At 45.9% G+C, this 19,403-nt stretch overlaps 1 protein-coding gene across 10 annotated transcripts in view; it reads left to right on the forward strand.

Moving 5' to 3' along the window:
• tenm4 (teneurin transmembrane protein 4) overlaps positions 1-19,403 on the forward strand; it is a 649,554-nt gene that overhangs the window by 423,738 nt on the left and 206,413 nt on the right. For all 10 annotated transcript variants that reach the window (XM_045704148.1, XM_045704149.1, XM_045704150.1 and 7 more), the window contains 2 exons: positions 649-795; positions 11,173-11,389. In XM_045704148.1, the coding sequence (XP_045560104.1) occupies positions 649-795; positions 11,173-11,389 (364 nt within the window). The remainder of the gene's footprint in view (positions 1-648; positions 796-11,172; positions 11,390-19,403) is intronic.

A 19,403-nucleotide genomic window follows, 5' to 3' on the forward strand; every position in this document is an offset into this window, starting at 1 on the left:
ATATTGTTTCGCTCTCATCAATCTACACACATTACCCCATAATGACATCACAATAACCCATAATGACATCACAATACCCCATAATGACATCACAATACCCCATAATGACAAAGCAAAAGCAGGTTTAAAAAAATAAAAAATAAAACAGAAATACCTTATTTACATAACTATTCAGACCTTTTTCCTATGAGACATGAAATTTGAGCTCAGGTGCATCCTGTTTCCATTGATCATCCTTGAGATGTTTCTACGACTTGATTGGAGTCCACCTGCGGTAAATTCAATTGATTGTGTGTAGATTGAATAGGAAACAAAGTTATATTTAATCAGCTTTAGAATAAGGCTGTAAAGGAGCAAAATGTGGAAAAAGTCAAGGAGTCTGATACTCTCTGAATGCACAGTATATTTATATTTATATTTATTTATTTATTTGTTTGTTGTCTTCTTCTATTGTCTCCTATTGTCTCATGTTGTCTTCTTCTATTGTCTCCTAAGTTTTTCATTCTCTTCTTTGTTTTTCTTACCATCTTTCCATGCGTGTGTTTTGTTGTTAAACTTTGCTATAATTAGTTGATATTCTGTGCCAACGTGTGTGGTGATACCTCTCTGTTCTGTGTCTGACTGTGTACTTGTATGTCTCTCTAACAGAGGGCTGCCCTGGTCTGTGTAACGGGAACGGCAGGTGTACCCTGGGTAATAACGGCTGGTACTGTGTGTGTCAGCTTGGCTGGAGAGGAACAGGATGTGACACGTCCATGGAGACGGCCTGCAGCGACGGAAAGGACAACGATGGAGGTAAATTGTCGACTACATTTGGAATAATAACAATGACTATACTATAACACCATAGCCTAACATCAATGACTATACAATAACACCATAGCCTAACACCAATGACTATACTATAACACCATAGCCTAACACCAATGACTATACTATAACACCATAGCCTAACACCAATGACTATACCATAACACCATAGCCTAACACCAATGACTATACTATAACACCATAGCCTAACACCAATGACTATACCATAACACCATAGCCTAACACCAATGACTATACCATAACACCATAGCCTAACACCAATGACTATACCATAACACCATAGCCTAACACCAATGACTATACTATAACACCATAGCCTAACACCAATGACTATACCATAACACCATAGCCTAACACCAATGACTATACCATAACACCATAGCCTAACACCAATGACTATACCATAACACCATAGCCTAACACCAATGACTATACAATAACACCATAGCCTAACACCAATGACTATACCATAACACCATAGCCTAACACCAATGACTATACCATAACACCATAGCCTAACACCAATTATTATACTATAACACCATAGCCTAACACCAATGACTATACCATAACACCATAGCCTAACATCAATGACTATACAATAACACCATAGCCTAACATCAATGACTATACTATAACACCAATGACTATACTATAACACCATAGCCTAACACCATAGCCATGTTATGACCCAGATACCCTACAACTGCAGAGAGATACAGGGAGACTAGCTTATCCATCACTATGCCCTACAACTGCAGAGAGGTACTATACTGTAACACCATAGCCTAACACCAATGACTATACTATAACACCATAGCCTAACACCAATGACTATACTATAACACCAATGACTATATTATAACACCAATGACTATACTATAACACCAATGACTATACTATAACACCAATGACTATATTATAACACCAATGACTATATTATAACACCAATGACTATACTATAACACCATAGCCTAACACCAATGACTATACTATAACACCATAGCCTAACACCAATGACTATAATATAACACCAATGACTATAATATAACACCAATGACTATAATATAACACCAATGACTATAATATAACACCAATGACTATACTATAACACCAATGACTATACTAAAACACCATAGCCTAACACCAATGACTATACTATAACACCATAGCCTAACACCAATTATTATACTATAACACCAATGACTATATTATAACACCAATGACTATACTATAACACCAATGACTATAATATAACATCATAGCCTAACACCAATGATTATACTATAACACCAATGACTATAACATAACACCATAGCCTAACACCAGTGACTATACTATAACACCAATGACTATATTATAACACCATAGCCTAACACCAATGACTATAGTATAACACCAATGACTAGATTACAACACAGATGACTATACTATAACACCATAGCCTAACACCAATGACTATACTATAACACCATAGCCTCACACCAATGACTATATTATAACACCATAGCCTAACACCAATGGCTATATTATAACACCATAGCCTAACACCAATGACTGTACTATAACACCAATGACTATAATATAACACCAATGACTATATTATAACACCAATGACTATACTATAACACCATAGCCTAACACCAATGATTATATTATAACACCACAGCCTAACACCAATGACTGTACTATAACACCAATGACTATATTATAACAGCAATGACTATACTATAACACCATAGCCTAACACCAATGACTATACAATAACACCATAGCCTAACACCAATGACTGTACTATAACACCAATGACTATATTATAACACCAATGACTATATTATAACACCATAGCCTAACACAAATGACTATATTATAACACCAATGACTATACTATAACACCATAGCCTAACACCAATGACTATACTATAACACCATAGCCTAACACCAATTACTATATTATAACACCATAGCCTAACACCAATGACTGTACTATAACACCAATGACTATATTATAACACCAATGACTATACTATAACACCATAGCCTAACACCAATGACTATACCATAACACCATAGCCTAACATCAATGACTATACAATAACACCATAGCCTAACACCAATGACTATACCATAACACCATAGCCTAACACCAATTATTATACTATAGCACCATAGCCTAACACCAATGACTATACCATAACACCATAGCTTAACATCAATGACTATACAATAACACCATAGCCTAACATCAATGACTATACTATAACACCAATGACTATACTATAACACCATAGCCTAACACCATAGCCATGTTATGACCCAGATACCCTACAACTGCAGAGAGATACAGGGAGACTAGCTTATCCATCACTATGCCCTACAACTGCAGAGAGGTACTATACTGTAACAACATAGCCTAACACCAATGACTATACTATAACACCATAGCCTAACACCAATGACTATACTATAACACCAATGACTATATTATAACACCAATGACTATACTATAACACCAATGACTATACTATAACACCAATGACTATATTATAACACCAATGACTATACTATAACACCAATGACTATACTATAACACCATAGCCTAACACCAATGATTATACTATAACACCATAGCCTAACACCAATGACTATAATATAACACCAATGACTATAATATAACACCAATGACTATACTATAACACCATAGCCTAACACCAATGACTATACTATAACACCATAGCCTAACATCAATGACTATACTATAACACCAATGATTATACTATAACACCAATGACTAGATTACAACACAGATGACTATACTATAACACCATAGCCTAACACCAATGGCTATATTATAACACCATAGCCTAACACCAATGACTGTACTATAACACCAATGACTATATTATAACACCAATGACTATATTATAACACCATAGCCTAACACCAATGACTATATTATAACACCATAGCCTAACACCAATGACTATACTATAACACCATAGCCTAACTCCTACTATTAGCAGCCGGTGTCCACTCTTACCCCACAGATAACCATTCATTTTTTATTTATTTAACTAGGCAAATCAGTTAAGAACAAATTCTTATTTTACAATGACGGCCTACCCCTTGCCAAACCCAAACCCGGACGACACTGGGCCAATTTTGTGCCGCCTTATGGGACTCCCAATAACAGCCGGTTGTGATACAGCCTGAAATCGAACCAGGTCTGTGGTGACGCATCTATCGTTGAGATGCAGTGCCTTAAGACTGCTGTGCCACTCGGGAAGCCCCAACTGGTTAGGAGGTCTCGACTAACTGTTCGTGACTCCAGTAGTGTTGAAGAGCAACAACATCCAGTCTATCTACTGTGAATTAGATGTCGATCCAGACGTCTGAAAGGCTCCAGACAGGCCTGTACATATTCTGCTCCACTTAGAACCTGGCTTCTTAGAAAACAAAGAACAGAAACACCCTGTCCTGGTGAGAATTAGTAGTGGGCTGTGAGTTGATCCCTCGTTTCCACGTACACAGGAAGCTGTGTTAGAGCCCAGAGTGGGCATGTCTGGCCCCACCAGTACAGACCTCTTGCTAGGCCCCATCGGGCCCTCTAATCATCCCAGGGCATAGCCAGGCACACCTCTCACCCAGCAGGAGACGCAGGGCCTTCTGGAGAACACGTTGGAGACGTGCCCTGATCCAGCCAGCCGCGTTATGACCCAGATACAGCCCTGATTCAGCCAGCTAGCCGTGTTATGACCCAGATACAGCCCTGATTCAGCCTGCCGCGTTATGACCCAGATACAGCCCTGATTCAGCCAGTCAGCCGCGTTATGACCCAGATACAGCCCTGATTCAGCCAGCCGTGTTATGACCCAGATACAGCCCTGATCCAGCCAGCCGTGTTATGACCCAGACACAGTCCTGATTCAGCCAGCTAGCCGTGTTATGACCCAGATACAGCCCTGATTCAGCCAGCCGTGTTATGACCCAGATACAGCCCTGATTCAGCCAGCCGTGTTATGACCCAGATACAGCCCTGATCCAGCCAGCCGTGTTATGACCCAGACACAGTCCTGATTCAGCCAGCTAGCCGTGTTATGACCCAGATACAGCCCTGATTCAGTCAGCCGCGTTATGACCCAGATACAGCCCTGATTCAGCCAGCCGTGTTATGACCCAGATACAGCCCTGATTCAGCCAGTCAGCCGCGTTATGACCCAGATACAGCCCTGATTCAGCCAGCCGTGTTATGACCCAGATACAGCCCTGATTCAGCCAGCCGTGTTATGACCCAGACACAGCCCTGATTCAGCCAGCCGTGTTATGACCCAGATACAGCCCTGATTCAGCCAGCCGTGTTATGACCCAGATACAGTCCTGATTCAGCCAGCCGTGTTATGACCCAGATACAGCCCTGATTCAGCCAGCCTGCCGCGTTATGACCCAGATACAGCCCTGATTCAGCCAGCCGTGTTATGACCCAGACACTCTACAACTGCAGAGAGATACAGTCCTGTGTGTGAATCAGTTGGTAGATTACCTGTGTCTGCATTGCAACGGTTTGTGGATTTGATTCCCCGCTGGAGCCATCGATATGAAAACATTTATGCACCTATGACTGTTAAGTCACTTTGGATAAAAGTGCCTGCTAAATGGCATATGTTATGTTGTCTAGGATATATTCACTAGTTTGTACCTCTACACTCCCTGGGCCCAAAATGGCGGAGAGAGAGAGACTATTACATCTACGTCATTTAGCAGACGCTCTTATCCAGAGCGACTTACAGTAGTGAATACGTACATTTCATAAAAAAAAAATTTGTACTGGCCCCTCATGGGAATCGAACCCACAACCCTGGCGTTGCACACACCATGCTCTACCAACTGAGCCACAGGCCCATTGCTTTACCTTTCCTGGGACCAACATGGCAGAGAGAGAGAGAGAGAGAGAGAGCGAGAGAGAGAGAGAGAGAGCTTCAGCCTAGCTAGCTATCATGGATTTGACTTCTAACAGGTACGAGGCAGGCAGTGAGAGTGTTTGTCTACCAGTTGATGTGCCCCTCAATGGCAGAAAAGAGAGCGCTGTAATGCCAGTCAGGAATTGAGCCAGGCAGACAGAAAGGGAGGAAGAAGGAATTAGTATTGGTATCTTCCATCTGGCTAGGATATAGGTATGGGTGGGATAGGAGCTCCTGGAATCGAAGAGCAAGAAAGTGTTGATGACCCAGTTCACATGAAGTAAACTACAGAGCTAACGCACAGACAGGAAGTAAACTACAGAGCTAACACACAGGCAGGAAGTAAAGTGCAGCGCTAACGCACAGACAGGAAGTAAAGTGCAGCGCTAACGCACAGCCAGGAAGTAAAGTGCAGCGCTAACGCACAGACAGGAAGTAAAGTGCAGCGCTAACGCACAGGCAGGAAGTAAAGTGCAGCGCTAACGCACAGGCAGGAAGTAAAGTGCAGCGCTAACACACAGACAGGAAGTAAAGTGCAGCGCCAACGCACAGACAGGAAGTAAAGTGCAGCGCTAACACACAGACAGGAAGTAAAGTGCAGTGCTAACGCACAGACAGGAAGTAAAGTGCAGCGCTAACGCACAGACAGGAAGTAAAGTGCAGCGCTAACGCACAGACAGGAAGTAAAGTGCAGCGCTAATGCACAGACAGGAAGTAAAGTGCAGCGCTAACGCACAGACAGGAAGTAAAGTGCAGCGCTAACACACAGACAGGAAGTAAAGTGCAGTGCTAACGCACAGACAGGAAGTAAAGTGCAGCGCTAACGCACAGACAGGAAGTAAAGTGCAGCGCTAACACACAGACAGGAAGTAAAGTGCAGCGCTAACGCACAGACAGGAAGTAAAGTGCAGCGCTAACACACAGACAGGAAGTAAAGTGCAGCGCTAACGCACAGACAGGAAGTAAAGTGCAGCGCTAACACACAGACAGGAAGTAAAGTGCAGCGCCAACACACAGACAGGAAGTAAAGTGCAGTGCTAACACACAGACAGGAAGTAAAGTGCAGCGCCAACACACAGACAGGAAGTAAAGTGCAGTGCTAACACACAGACAGGAAGTAAAGTGCAGCGCTAACACACAGACAGGAAGTAAAGTGCAGTGCTAACACACAGACAGGAAGTAAAGTGCAGCGCCAACACACAGACAGGAAGTAAAGTGCAGTGCTAACACACAGACAGGAAGTAAAGTGCAGCGCTAACACACAGACAGGAAGTAAAGTGCAGTGCTAACACACAGGCAGGAAGTAAAGTGCAGCGCTAACGCACAGACAGGAAGTAAAGTGCAGCGCTAACGCACAGACAGGAAGTAAAGTGCAGCGCTAACACACAGACAGGAAGTAAAGCGCTAACACACAGACAGGAAGTAAAGTGCTAACACACAGACAGGAAGTAAAGTGCTAACACAGACAGGAAGTAAAGTGCAGCGCTAACACACAGACAGGAAGAAAAGTGCAGCGCTAACACACAGACAGGAAGTGAAGTGCCGTACTAACACACAGACAGGAAGTAAAGTGTAGCGCCAACACACAGACAGTAAGTAAAGTGCAGTGCTAACGCACAGACAGGAAGTAAAGTGCGGTGCTAACACACAGACAGGAAGTAAAGTGCTAACACACAGACAGGAAGTAAAGTGCTAACACTCAGACAGGAAGTAAAGTGCAGCGCTAACACACATCAGCAGGTTCTGGAGTGGTGAATCATTACAGCCCCTAATTACAGCAGGAAGTCAGCTGTGGGCTGGAGGTGCTAAAGGATGGCTGCACTTCCTGGTTTTAGATTTGGTTCATTAAGAAATGCCAGCGGCCGTGACTAAATTCAGATGTGAGTTGTTTGTGGGTGTGATTTGATGTGTGTGTGTGTGTGTTTGTGTGTGTGTGTGTGTGTGTGTGTGTATCTGTGTGTGTGTGTGTTCGCAAGGTGGGAAGATTTAGCGAAATTATTTCAGAAATTAAATCAAATCAAATGTATTTGTTACATTCTTCATAAACAACAGGTGTGGACTAACAGTGAATTGCTAACTTACAGGCCCTTCCCAACAACAACACGGTGAATGATGATAACTTGGTTATATACACAGGGTGCCAGTTCCACGTTGATGATAACTTGGTTATATACACAGGGTGCCAGTCCCACGTTGATGATAACTTGGTTATATACACAGGGTGCCAGTCCCACGTTGATGATAACCTGGTTATATACACAGGGTGCCAGTCCCACGTTGATGATAACCTGGTTATATACACAGGGTGCCAGTCCCACGTTGATGATAACCTGGTTATATACACAGGGTGCCAGTCCCACGTTGATGATAACTTGGTTATATACACAGGGTGCCAGTCCCACGTTGATGATAACCTGGTTATATACACAGGGTGCCAGTCCCACGTTGATGATAACCTGGTTATATACACAGGGTGCCAGTCCCACGTTGATGATAACCTGGTTATATACACAGGGTGCCAGTCCCACGTTGATGATAACCTGGTTATATACACAGGGTGCCAGTCCCACGTTGATGATAACCTGGTTATATACACAGGGTGCCAGTCCCACGTTGATGATAACTTGGTTATATACACAGGGTGCCAGTCCCACGTTGATGATAACCTGGTTATATACACAGGGTGCCAGTCCCACGTTGATGATAACCTGGTTATATACACAGGGTGCCAGTCCCACGTTGATGATAACCTGGTTATATACACAGGGTGCCAGTCCCACGTTGATGATAACTTGGTTATATACACAGGGTGCCAGTCCCACGTTGATGATAACTTGGTTATATACACAGGGTGCCAGTCCCACGTTGATGATAACCTGGTTATATACACAGGGTGCCAGTCCCACGTTGATGATAACCTGGTTATATACACAGGGTGCCAGTCCCACGTTGATGATAACCTGGTTATATACACAGGGTACCAGTCCCACGTTGATGATAACCTGGTTATATACACAGGGTGCCAGTCCCACGTTGATGATAACCTGGTTATATACACAGGGTACCAGTCCCACGTTGATGATAACTTGGTTATATACACAGGGTACCAGTCCCACGTTGATGATAACTTGGTTATATACACAGGGTGCCAGTCCCACGTTGATGATAACTTGGTTATATACACAGGGTGCCAGTCCCACGTTGATGATAACTTGGTTATATACACAGGGTGCCAGTACCACGTTGATGATAACTTGGTTATATACACAGGGTACCAGTCCCACGTTGATGATAACTTGGTTATATACACAGGGTGCCAGTCCCACGTTGATGATAACCTGGTTATATACACAGGGTGCCAGTCCCACGTTGATGATAACTTGGTTATATACACAGGGTACCAGTTCCACGTTGATGATAACTTGGTTATATACACAGGGTACCAGTCCCACGTTGATGATAACTTGGTTATATACACAGGGTACCAGTTCCACGTTGATGATAACTTGGTTATATACACAGGGTGCCAGTCCCACGTTGATGATAACTTGGTTATATACACAGGGTACCAGTTCCACGTTGATGATAACTTGGTTATATACACAGGGTACCAGTTCCACGTTGATGATAACTTGGTTATATACACAGGGTACCAGTTCCACGTTGATGATAACCACTCAGATATCCTCTAACTCCTCAGATAGCCTCTAACTCCTCAGATAGCCTCTAACTCCTCAGATAGCCTCTACTCCTCAGATAGCCTCTACCTCCTCAGATAGCCTCTAACTCCTCAGATAGCCTCTACCCCCTCAGATAGCCTCTACCCCCTCAGATAGTCTCTACTCCTCAGATAGCCTCTACTCCTCAGATAACCTCTAACTCCTCAGAAAGCCTCTACTCCTCAGATAGCCTCTACTCCTCAGATATTCTCTAAGTCCTCAGATAGCCTCTAACTCCTCAGATAGCTTCTACCACTCAGATAGCCTCTACCCCCTCAGATAGCCTCTACCCCCTCAGATAGCCTCTAACTCCTCAGATAGCCTCTAACTCCTCAGATAGCCTCTACCCCTCAGATAGCCTCTAACTACTCAGATAGCCTCTACTCCTCAGATACATCTACCCCCTCAGATAGCCTCTACTCCTCAGATAGGCTCTAACTCCTCAGATACATCTACCCCTCAGATAGCCTCTACCCCTCAGATAGCCTCTACTCCTCAGATAGCCTCTACACCTCAGATAGCCTCTACCCCCTCAGATAGCCTCTACCCCCTCAGATATCCTCTACCCCTCAGATATGCTCTACCCCTCAGATAGCCTCTACTCCGCAGATAGCCTCTACCCCTCAGATAGCCTCTACCCCCTCAGATAGTCTCTACCCCTTCAGATAGCCTCTACTCCTCAGATAGCCTCTAACTCCTCAGATAGCCTCTACTCCTCAGATATCCTCTACACCCTCAGATAGCCTCTACTCCTCAGATAGCCTCTACCCCCTCAGATAGCCTCTACCACTCAGATAGTCTCTACTCCTCAGATAGCCTCTACTCCTCAGATAGCCTCTACCCCCTCAGATAGCCTCTACCACTCAGATAGTCTCTACTCCTCAGATAGCCTCTACTCCTCAGATAGGCTCTACCCCCTCAGATAGCCTCTACCCCCTCAGATAGCCTCTACCCCCTCAGACAGCCTCTACCCCCTCAGATAGCCTCTACCCCTCAGACAGCCTCTACCCCCTCAGATAGCCTCTACCCCCTCAGATAGCCTCTACCCCCTCAGATAGCCTCTACCCCCTCAGATAGCCTCTACCCCCTCAGATAGCCTCTACCTTCTCAGATAGCCTCTACCCCCTCAGATAGCCTCTACCCCCTCAGATAGCCTCTACCCCCTCAGACAGCCTCTACCCCCTCAGATAGCCTCTACCCCCTCAGATAGCCTCCACCGCAGCATCTCAGTTCCCCTTTGCTATGAAAGCCTGTGGAAGTTGCTGTCAGAAAGAATCAAAGGAGGGTTGAGGATATCCGTGTTGTTAGGAGGTGTTGAGTTGTAGACATGTGTCTTTAGGAAATACACAGTGACCACTGGGATAACACAATGACTAGTTTCATTACGATGAATAATTTCACTGAGATGTGATCCAGATGGTTTGGTGGACTGTCTGGACCCTGACTGCTGTCTGTATAACACTATATTCCCCTTCCAGATGGTTTGGTGGACTGTCTGGACCCTGACTGCTGTCTGTATAACACTATATTCCCCTTCCAGATGGTTTGGTGGACTGTATGGGCCCTGACTGCTGTCTGTATAACACTATATTCCCCGTCCAGATGGTTTGTGGGACTGTATGGACCCTGACTGCTGTCTGTACAACACTTTATTCCCCTTCCAGATGGTTTGGTGGACTGTCTGGACCCTGACTGCTGTCTGCAGGCGTCGTGCCACACCACGGGTCTGTGTGTAGGCTCTCCAGACCCCCTGGACATCATCCAGGAAACGCAGCTCTCCTCCACCCAGAACAATCTGCAGTCCTTCTACGACCGTGTCCGCTTCCTGGTGGGACGGGACAGCACACACGTCATCCCCGGGGCTAACCTCTTTGACGGCAGGTGAGTCAACATGGTCTTGTTCATTAAAATTGACTCACCGAACACAACAGGTGTAGTAGACTTTACCGTGAAATGCTTACTTACAAGCTTTTAAACAACAATGCAGTTCAGAAAATAGAGTTAAGAAAATATTTGCTAAATGAACTAAAGTAAAAAATGTAATAAAAAGTAAGACAATAAGATTACATAACAATAACGAGGCTATTTACAGGGGGTACCGATACCGAGTCAATGTGCGGGGGTACAGGTTAATCGAGGTAATTTGTACATGTAGGTAGAGGTAAAGTGACTAAGCATAGATGATAAACAGCGAGTAGCAGCAGTGTAAAAACAGGGAGGTCAGTGTAAATAGTTCTGGTGGCTATTTGATTAATTGTTCAGCAGTCTATTGGCTTGAGGGTAGAAGCTGTTAAGGAGCCTTTTTGACCTAGGCTTGGCGCTCCGGTACTGCTTGCTGTGCAGTAGCAGAGAGAACAGTTTATGACTTGTGTGACTTTGACAATTTTTTGGACCTTCCTCTAGTATAGAGGTCCTGGATGGCCGGAAGCTTGGCCCCAGTGATGTACTGGACCGTACGCACTACCTTCTGTAGTGCCTTACAGTCGGATACCAAACAGTTGCCATACAACCGGTGAGAATGCTCTCGATGGTGCTGCTGTGGAACTTTGAGGATCTGGGGACCCATGCCAAATATTTTCAGTCTCCTGAGGGGGAAAGGTGTTTGGACCATAATAGTTTGTTGGTGATGTGGACACCAAGGAACTTGAAACTTTTGACCTGCTCCACTTCAGCCCCATCGATGAGAATGAGGGTGTGCCCGGTCCTCCTTTTCCTGTAGTCCACAATCATCTCCTTTGTCTTGATAACATTGAGGGAGAGGTTGTTGTCCTGGCACCACACGGCCAGGTCTCTGACCTCCTCCCTATAGGTTGTCTCATCGTTGTCGATGATCAGGTCTACCACTGTTGTGTCGTCAGCAAACTTAATGATGGTGTTGGAGTCGTGCCTGGCCGTGCAGTCGAAGGTGAACAGGGAGTACAGGAGGGGACTGAGCACGCACCCCTGAGGGGCCCCTGTGTTGAGGATCAGCGTGGTGGATGTGTTGTTATCTACCCTCACCACCTGGGGGCAGCCCGTCAGGAAGTCCAGGATCCAGTTGCAGAGGGAGGTGTTTAGTCCCAGGGTCCTTAGCTTAGTGATGAGCTTTGAGGGTACTATGGGTTTGAACGCTGAGCTGTAGTCAATGAACAGCATTCTCACATAGCTGTTTCCTTTGTTCAGATGAGACAGGGCAGTGTGGAGTGCGATTGAGATTGCATCATCTGTGGATCTGTTGGGACGGTATGCGAATAGGAGTGGGTCTAGAGTATCCGGGAGGAGTCTGTTGATGTGGGCCATGACCAGCCTTTCAAAGCACTTCATGGCTACGGACGTGAGTGCTACGGGTTGGTAGTCATTTAGGAAGGGTACCTTCGCATCCTTGGGCACAGGGAATATGGTGGTCTGCTTGAAACATGTAGATATTACAGACTCGGTCAGGGAGAGGTTGAAAATGTCAGTGAAAACACTTACCAGTTGGTCCGCGAATGCTCTGAGTACACGCCCTGGTAAACTGTATGGCCCCGATGCCTTGTAAATGTTGACCTGTTTAAAGGTCTTGCTCACATCGGCTACGGAAAGCGTGATCCAGAACAGCTGGTGCTCTCATGATTGCTTCAGTGTTGTTTGCCTCAAAGCGAGCATTAAAGGCATCTAACTCATCTGGTAGGCTTGCGTCACTGGGCAGCTCGCGTCTTGGTTTCCCTTTGTAGTCTGTAATAGTTTTCAGGCCCTGCCACATCCATCGAGCGTCAGAGCCGCTGTAGTAGGATTCAATATTAGTCCTGTATTGATGCTTTGCCTGTTTGATGGTTCATCTGAGGGCATTTCGGGATTTCTTATAAGCGCACAGAGTAGTGTCTCATTCCTTGAGTGGCAGCTCTAGCCTTTAGCTCGATGCGGTTATTGCCTGTATAGCATGGCTTCTAGTTAGGATATGTACGTACGGTCGCTATGGGGACGACGTCCTCAATGCACTTATTGATGAAGCCGGTGACTGATGTGGTGTACTCCTCAATGCCATCGGAGGAATCCCAGAACATATTCCAGTCTGTGCAGCAAAACAGTCCTGTAGTGTAGCACTTGCGTCATCTGAACACTTCCCTATAGACCGAGTCACTGGTACTTCCTGCTTTAGTTTTTGCTTGAAAGCAGGAATCAGGACGATAGAATGATGGTCAGATTTGCCAAATGGAGGGCGAGTGAGAGCTTTGTATACGTCTCTGTATGTGGAGTAAAGGTGGTCAAGAGTTATTTTTTTCCTCTGGTTGCACATGTGACATGCTGGTAGAAATGAGGTAAAACGGATTTGTTTGCCCGCGTTAAAGTCCCCGGCCACTAGGAGTGCCATTTTCTTGTTTGTTTACGGCCTTATAACGGAATTAAACAGACTTAGGCCTCCCAGTGTTCTAAGACACTGCTGTGCCAACAAAGAGTCTGGGTTCGAGCCCAGGCTCTGTTGCAGCCGGCCGCAACCGGGAGACCCATGGGCCCAGCATCGTCCGAGTTAGGGGAGGGTTTTTCCGGCAGGGATGTTCCTTGTCCCATCGCGCACATTGGTGCGGCTGGCTTCCGGGTTAAGTTGGCATTGTGTCAAGAAGCGGTGCTGAGCTCAGCACAGCTCTCGACCTTCGCCTCTCCTGAGTCCGTACGGGCGATGAGACAAGACTGTAACTACCTGTTGGATTCCACGAAATTGGGGAGAAACCAGACTGTGAGGGACTGACTACCTGAACTTGTCCAATAAGAAACATTTATTTGCACGTGAGTCACCAACACAAGTATTTATTTTATTTAACTAGGCAAATCATTTAAGAACACATTTTTATTTACAATGACAGCCTAGGAACAGTGGGTTAAACTGCCTTGTTCAGGGACAGAACGACAGATTCTTACCTTGTCTGCTCAGGGGACTCGATCTATCAACCTTTTGGTTACTGGCCCAACACTCTAACCACTAGGCTACCTGCCTCCTCTAACCACTAGGCTACCTGCCTCCTCTAACCACTAGGCTACCTGCCTCCTCTAACCACTAGGCTACCTGCCTCCTCTAACCACTGGGCTACCTGCCTCCTCTAACCACTAGGCTACCTGCCTCCTCTAACCACTAGGCTACCTGCCTCCTCTAACCACTAGGCTACCTGCCTCCTCTAACCACTAGGCTACCTGCCTCCTCTAACCACAAGGCTACCTGCCTCCTCTAACCACTAGGCTACCCGCCTCCTCTAACCACAAGGCTACCCGCCTCCTCTAACCACTAGGCTACCTGCCTCCTCTAACCACTAGGCTACCTGCCTCCTCTAACCACTAGACTACCTGCCTCCTCTAACCACTAGGCTACCTCCCTCCTCTAACCACTAGGCTACCTGCCTCCTCTAACCACTAGGCTACCTGCCTCCTCTAACCACTAGGCTACCTGCCTCCTCTAACCACTAGGCTACCTGCCTCCTCTAACCACTAGGCTACCTGCATCCTCTAACCACTGGGCTACCTGCCTCCTCTAACCACTAGGCTACCTGCCTCCTCTAACCACTAGGCTACCTGCCTCCTCTAACCACTAGGCTACCTGCCTCCTCTAACCACTAGGCTACCCGCCTCCTCTAACCACTAGGCTACCCGCCTCCTCTAACCACTAGGCTACCCGCCTCCTCTAACCACTAGGCTACCCGCCTCCTCTAACCACTAGACTACCTGCCTCCTCTAACCACTAGGCTACCCGCCTCCTCTAACCACTAGGCTACCTGCCTCCTCTAACCACAAGGCTACCTCCTCTAACCACTAGGCTACCTGCCTCCTCTAACCACTAGGCTACCTGCCTCCTCTAACCACTAGGCTACCTGCCTCCTCTAACCACTAGGCTACCTGCCTCCTCTAACCACTAGGCTACCTGCCTCCTCTAACCACTAGGCTACCTGCTCTAACCACTAGGCTACCTGCCTCCTCTAACCACTAGGCTACCTGCTCTAACCACTAGGCTACCTGCCTCCTCTAACCACTAGGCTACCTGCCTCCTCTAACCACTAGGCTACCTGCCTCCTCTAACCACTAGGCTACCTGCCTCCTCTAACCACTAGGCTACCTGCCTCCTCTAACCACTAGACTACCTGCCTCCTCTAACCACTAGGCTACCTGCCTCCTCTAACCACTAGGCTACCTGCCTCCTCTAACCACTAGGCTACCTGCCTCCTCTAACCACTAGGCTACCTGCCTCCTCTAACCACTAGGCTACCTGCCTCCTCTAACCACTAGGCTACCTGCCTCCTCTAACCACTGGGCTACCTGCCTCCTCTAACCACTAGGCTACCTGCCTCCTCTAACCACTAGGCTACCTGCCTCCTCTAACCACTAGGCTACCTGCCTCCTCTAACCACTAGGCTACCTGCCTCCTCTAACCACTAGGCTACCTGCCTCCTCTAACCACTAGGCTACCTGCCTCCTCTAACCACTAGGCTACCTGCCTCCTCTAACCACTAGGCTACCTGCCTCCTCTAACCACTAGGCTACCTGCCTCCTCTAACCACTAGGCTACCTGCCTCCTCTAACCACTAGGCTACCTGCCTCCTCTAACCACTAGACTACCTGCCTCCTCTAACCACTAGGCTACCTGCCTCCTCTAACCACTAGGCTACCTGCCTCCTCTAACCACTAGGCTACCTGCCTCCTCTAACCACTAGGCTACCTGCCTCCTCTAACCACTAGGCTACCTGCCTCCTCTAACCACTAGGCTACCTGCCTCCTCTAACCACTGGGCTACCTGCCTCCTCTAACCACTGAGCTACCTGCCTCCTCTAACCACTGGGCTACCTGCCTCCTCTAACCACTGGGCTACCTGCCTCCTCTAACCACTAGGCTACCTGCCTCCTCTAACCACTAGGCTACCTGCTGCCCCTAAAGGGATTGTAAAGGGATAGTCAAAGTGTGCATCTCTAATGACACCCTTTTCCATAAAAGTGCACTACTTGTCCAGAGTGCCATTTGGGACACACTCACAAGTAGCAGTGTTGGGGAGGGGGACTATGTCTGTCTAGAGCATGTCTAGGCTTGAGGAACACTAGTACAGACGTTATCCATCCTGTCTAGAGCAGGACTAGGCTTGAGGGACACTAGTACAGACGTTATCCATCCTGTCTAGAGCAGGACTAGGCTTGAGGGACACTAGTACAGACGTTATCCATCCTGTCTAGAGCAGGACTAGGCTTGAGGAACACTAGTACAGACGTTATCCTACCATCCTGTCTAGAACAGGACTAGGCTTGAGGAACACTAGTACAGACGTTATCCTACCATCCTGTCTAGAACAGGACTAGGCTTGAGGGACACTAGTACAGACGTTATCCTACCATCCTGTCTAGAACAGGACTAGGCTTGAGGGACACTAGTACAGACGTTATCCTACCATCCTGTCTAGAACAATGCTTGATGAACACTGGCACAGATTTAATCCTACCATCAATCATACTATCAATTAGCATGTTTTTATCTACAGTTAAATCCCTCTGAATATTTATGGTATTATGCAACGGGTCCAAATCAGCAGTGAGGAGTATTTTTCATAATTTTTTAGCAGGAAATCATTTGAGATTAATAAAGTATTTTTTGAATGGGAGATCTGGCCAAGACAGCTGCTGTATACGGCCTAGTTAGTGGGGGAAGCAAATGGAAAGAGAGCACTGGAGCCTCTCCCACTCAGCCACAGCAGCCATCTCATATTCACAGGAGCACTCCCACTCAGCCACAGCAGCCATCTCATATTCACAGGAGCACACCCACTCAGCCACAGCAGCCATCTCATATTCACAGGAGCACTCCCACTCAGCCACAGCAGCCATCTCATAATCACAGGAGCACTCCCACTCAGCCACAGCAGCCATCTCATAATCACAGGGGCACTCCCACTCAGCCACATCAGCCATCTCATATTCACAGGAGCCTCACCCACTCAGCCACATCAGCCATCTCATAATCACAGGAGCCTCTCCCACTCAGCCACAGCAGCCATCTCATAATCACAGGAGCACTCCCACTCAGCCACAGCAGCCGTCTCAAATTCTCAGGAGCACTCCCACTCAGCCACAGCAGCCGTCACGTATTAAATGTATTGTGATGACATCTAGTGAAATGCATCAGATGCCTTATTCCCTTCTCCCAAAGGCCTAGCTAGCTCGTTGTGCGCTGCCGCCCTCCTGCCGCCCCAGCCGGTGAATCTGAGACGCTCTCCGCAGCATGGCTTTCATATCAGAGAGAAGGGCTGTCCCTGTAGTGTCATGTGATTCCCCTGCTGCCGCTCTTTTCTTCTCGTTTCCTTTGTCCCTCTTCATTTCTAATCGCTCCTGAGATTCTGCGGCACCTTATTTGCATCTTGTCGCTTATGGATCCCTCTCTTCACAGTTTATTCTTCTCCCTCTGGAAATAAACAGAAAAATAAAAACGTGGAAAAGGAAAAAAATAGATACTGTTTAAACTTTAAAGCTTGAGATATTTTGGGAGTTATTTTGTTCTTGCTTTTATGGAATTGAGAGAAATAATGTCAAAGAAGAAAGGAAAGAACATGAAAAGAGGATTTAAAAAAAAAAAAATATTTAAATCAATATGTATTTATGATGGTGTAGTTTAGTGTGGTGTTTTGTTCGTTTAAAAAAAAATCCTGTTTCCTTAAAGTGGAGAAGGCATGGTATAGCCTACCGAAGATGTCCCGATCTCTTGTCCTAGAGTTTATGCTTTGTTCCTGAAAGGGAAGTGGATGTTTAGAAGTGGCGTTTTCTTTCGCTGTGATTTGCTACATGGCGCTTTAGCATTGTGTGGTTGTAAGGCCAGAGAGAGAGAGAGAGAGAGAGAGAGAGAGAGAGAGAGAGAGAGAGAGAGAGAGAGAGAGAGAGCGAGAGAGAGAGAGCGAGAGAGAGAGAGCGAGACAGAGACAGAGAGAGAGCGAGAGAGAGAGAGCGAGAGCGAGACACAGACAGAGACAGAGAGAAAATTTTCCATATATTCACGATACATTTTATTATGTTGCCATCTGTCTATTTTGTTCCTTTATTACTTATACTAGCACATATTTATTGCTATTCCTTAATATACATCTCTATATTACGTTAGCCGCACATATCCCACATATGTTACATATCGTATATATTTACGTTATTCCCATATATTATCACATATTATCTCGTTACATACATATATATATATATATATATAATTTCACTATAGTTTCAATATATTTCGCACATAATATATATTTCGCATATCACATACGCTACCTCATATATGGTTTGCTTATATATTTACGAAACACGGTATATATTTTACACCGATCAATATATTCTCCCGTACATATATTATTCTACAATATTCCCCACGCTATTACCGTTAATTAGTTTCCATCATATCAATATTTCGGCATCAAATGTTTATACACAATATACGCCACGCATAGAGCTATCATAGATTATTCGCTTCGCATATATTATTACAGTACGTGCACGTCATATATATTCCACGCTACATATTCGCTCATATATTCTCAGACGCAGCATTAGTGTTTCTCGCACTATTTTTAATGGTTCCCTTACATGTATCATATCGCACCTACACATATAGCCGGCACATATATATGTTCCACACGCATAACGTCGCACAACACAGACAGAGAGAACGAGACAGAGAGCGAGAGAGAGAGAGAGAGAGAGAGCGACAGAGAGAGAGCGAGACAGAGAGAGAGCGAGACAGAGACAGAGAGAGAGCGAGACAGAGACAGAGAGAGAGCGAGACAGAGAGAGAGCGAGACAGAGACAGAGAGACAGAGAGAGAGCGAGACAGAGAGAGAGAGAGAGAGAGAGAGAGAGAGAGAGAGAGAGAGCTGTAGGTGGAGTACATTACCTTTGTGTGCATCTCGTTCTATATTAACCTGTTTCCAAAC

Source organism: Salmo salar, chromosome ssa20 (assembly GCF_905237065.1).
Source record: "Salmo salar chromosome ssa20, Ssal_v3.1, whole genome shotgun sequence".
Classification (NCBI taxonomy): domain Eukaryota; kingdom Metazoa; phylum Chordata; class Actinopteri; order Salmoniformes; family Salmonidae; genus Salmo; species Salmo salar.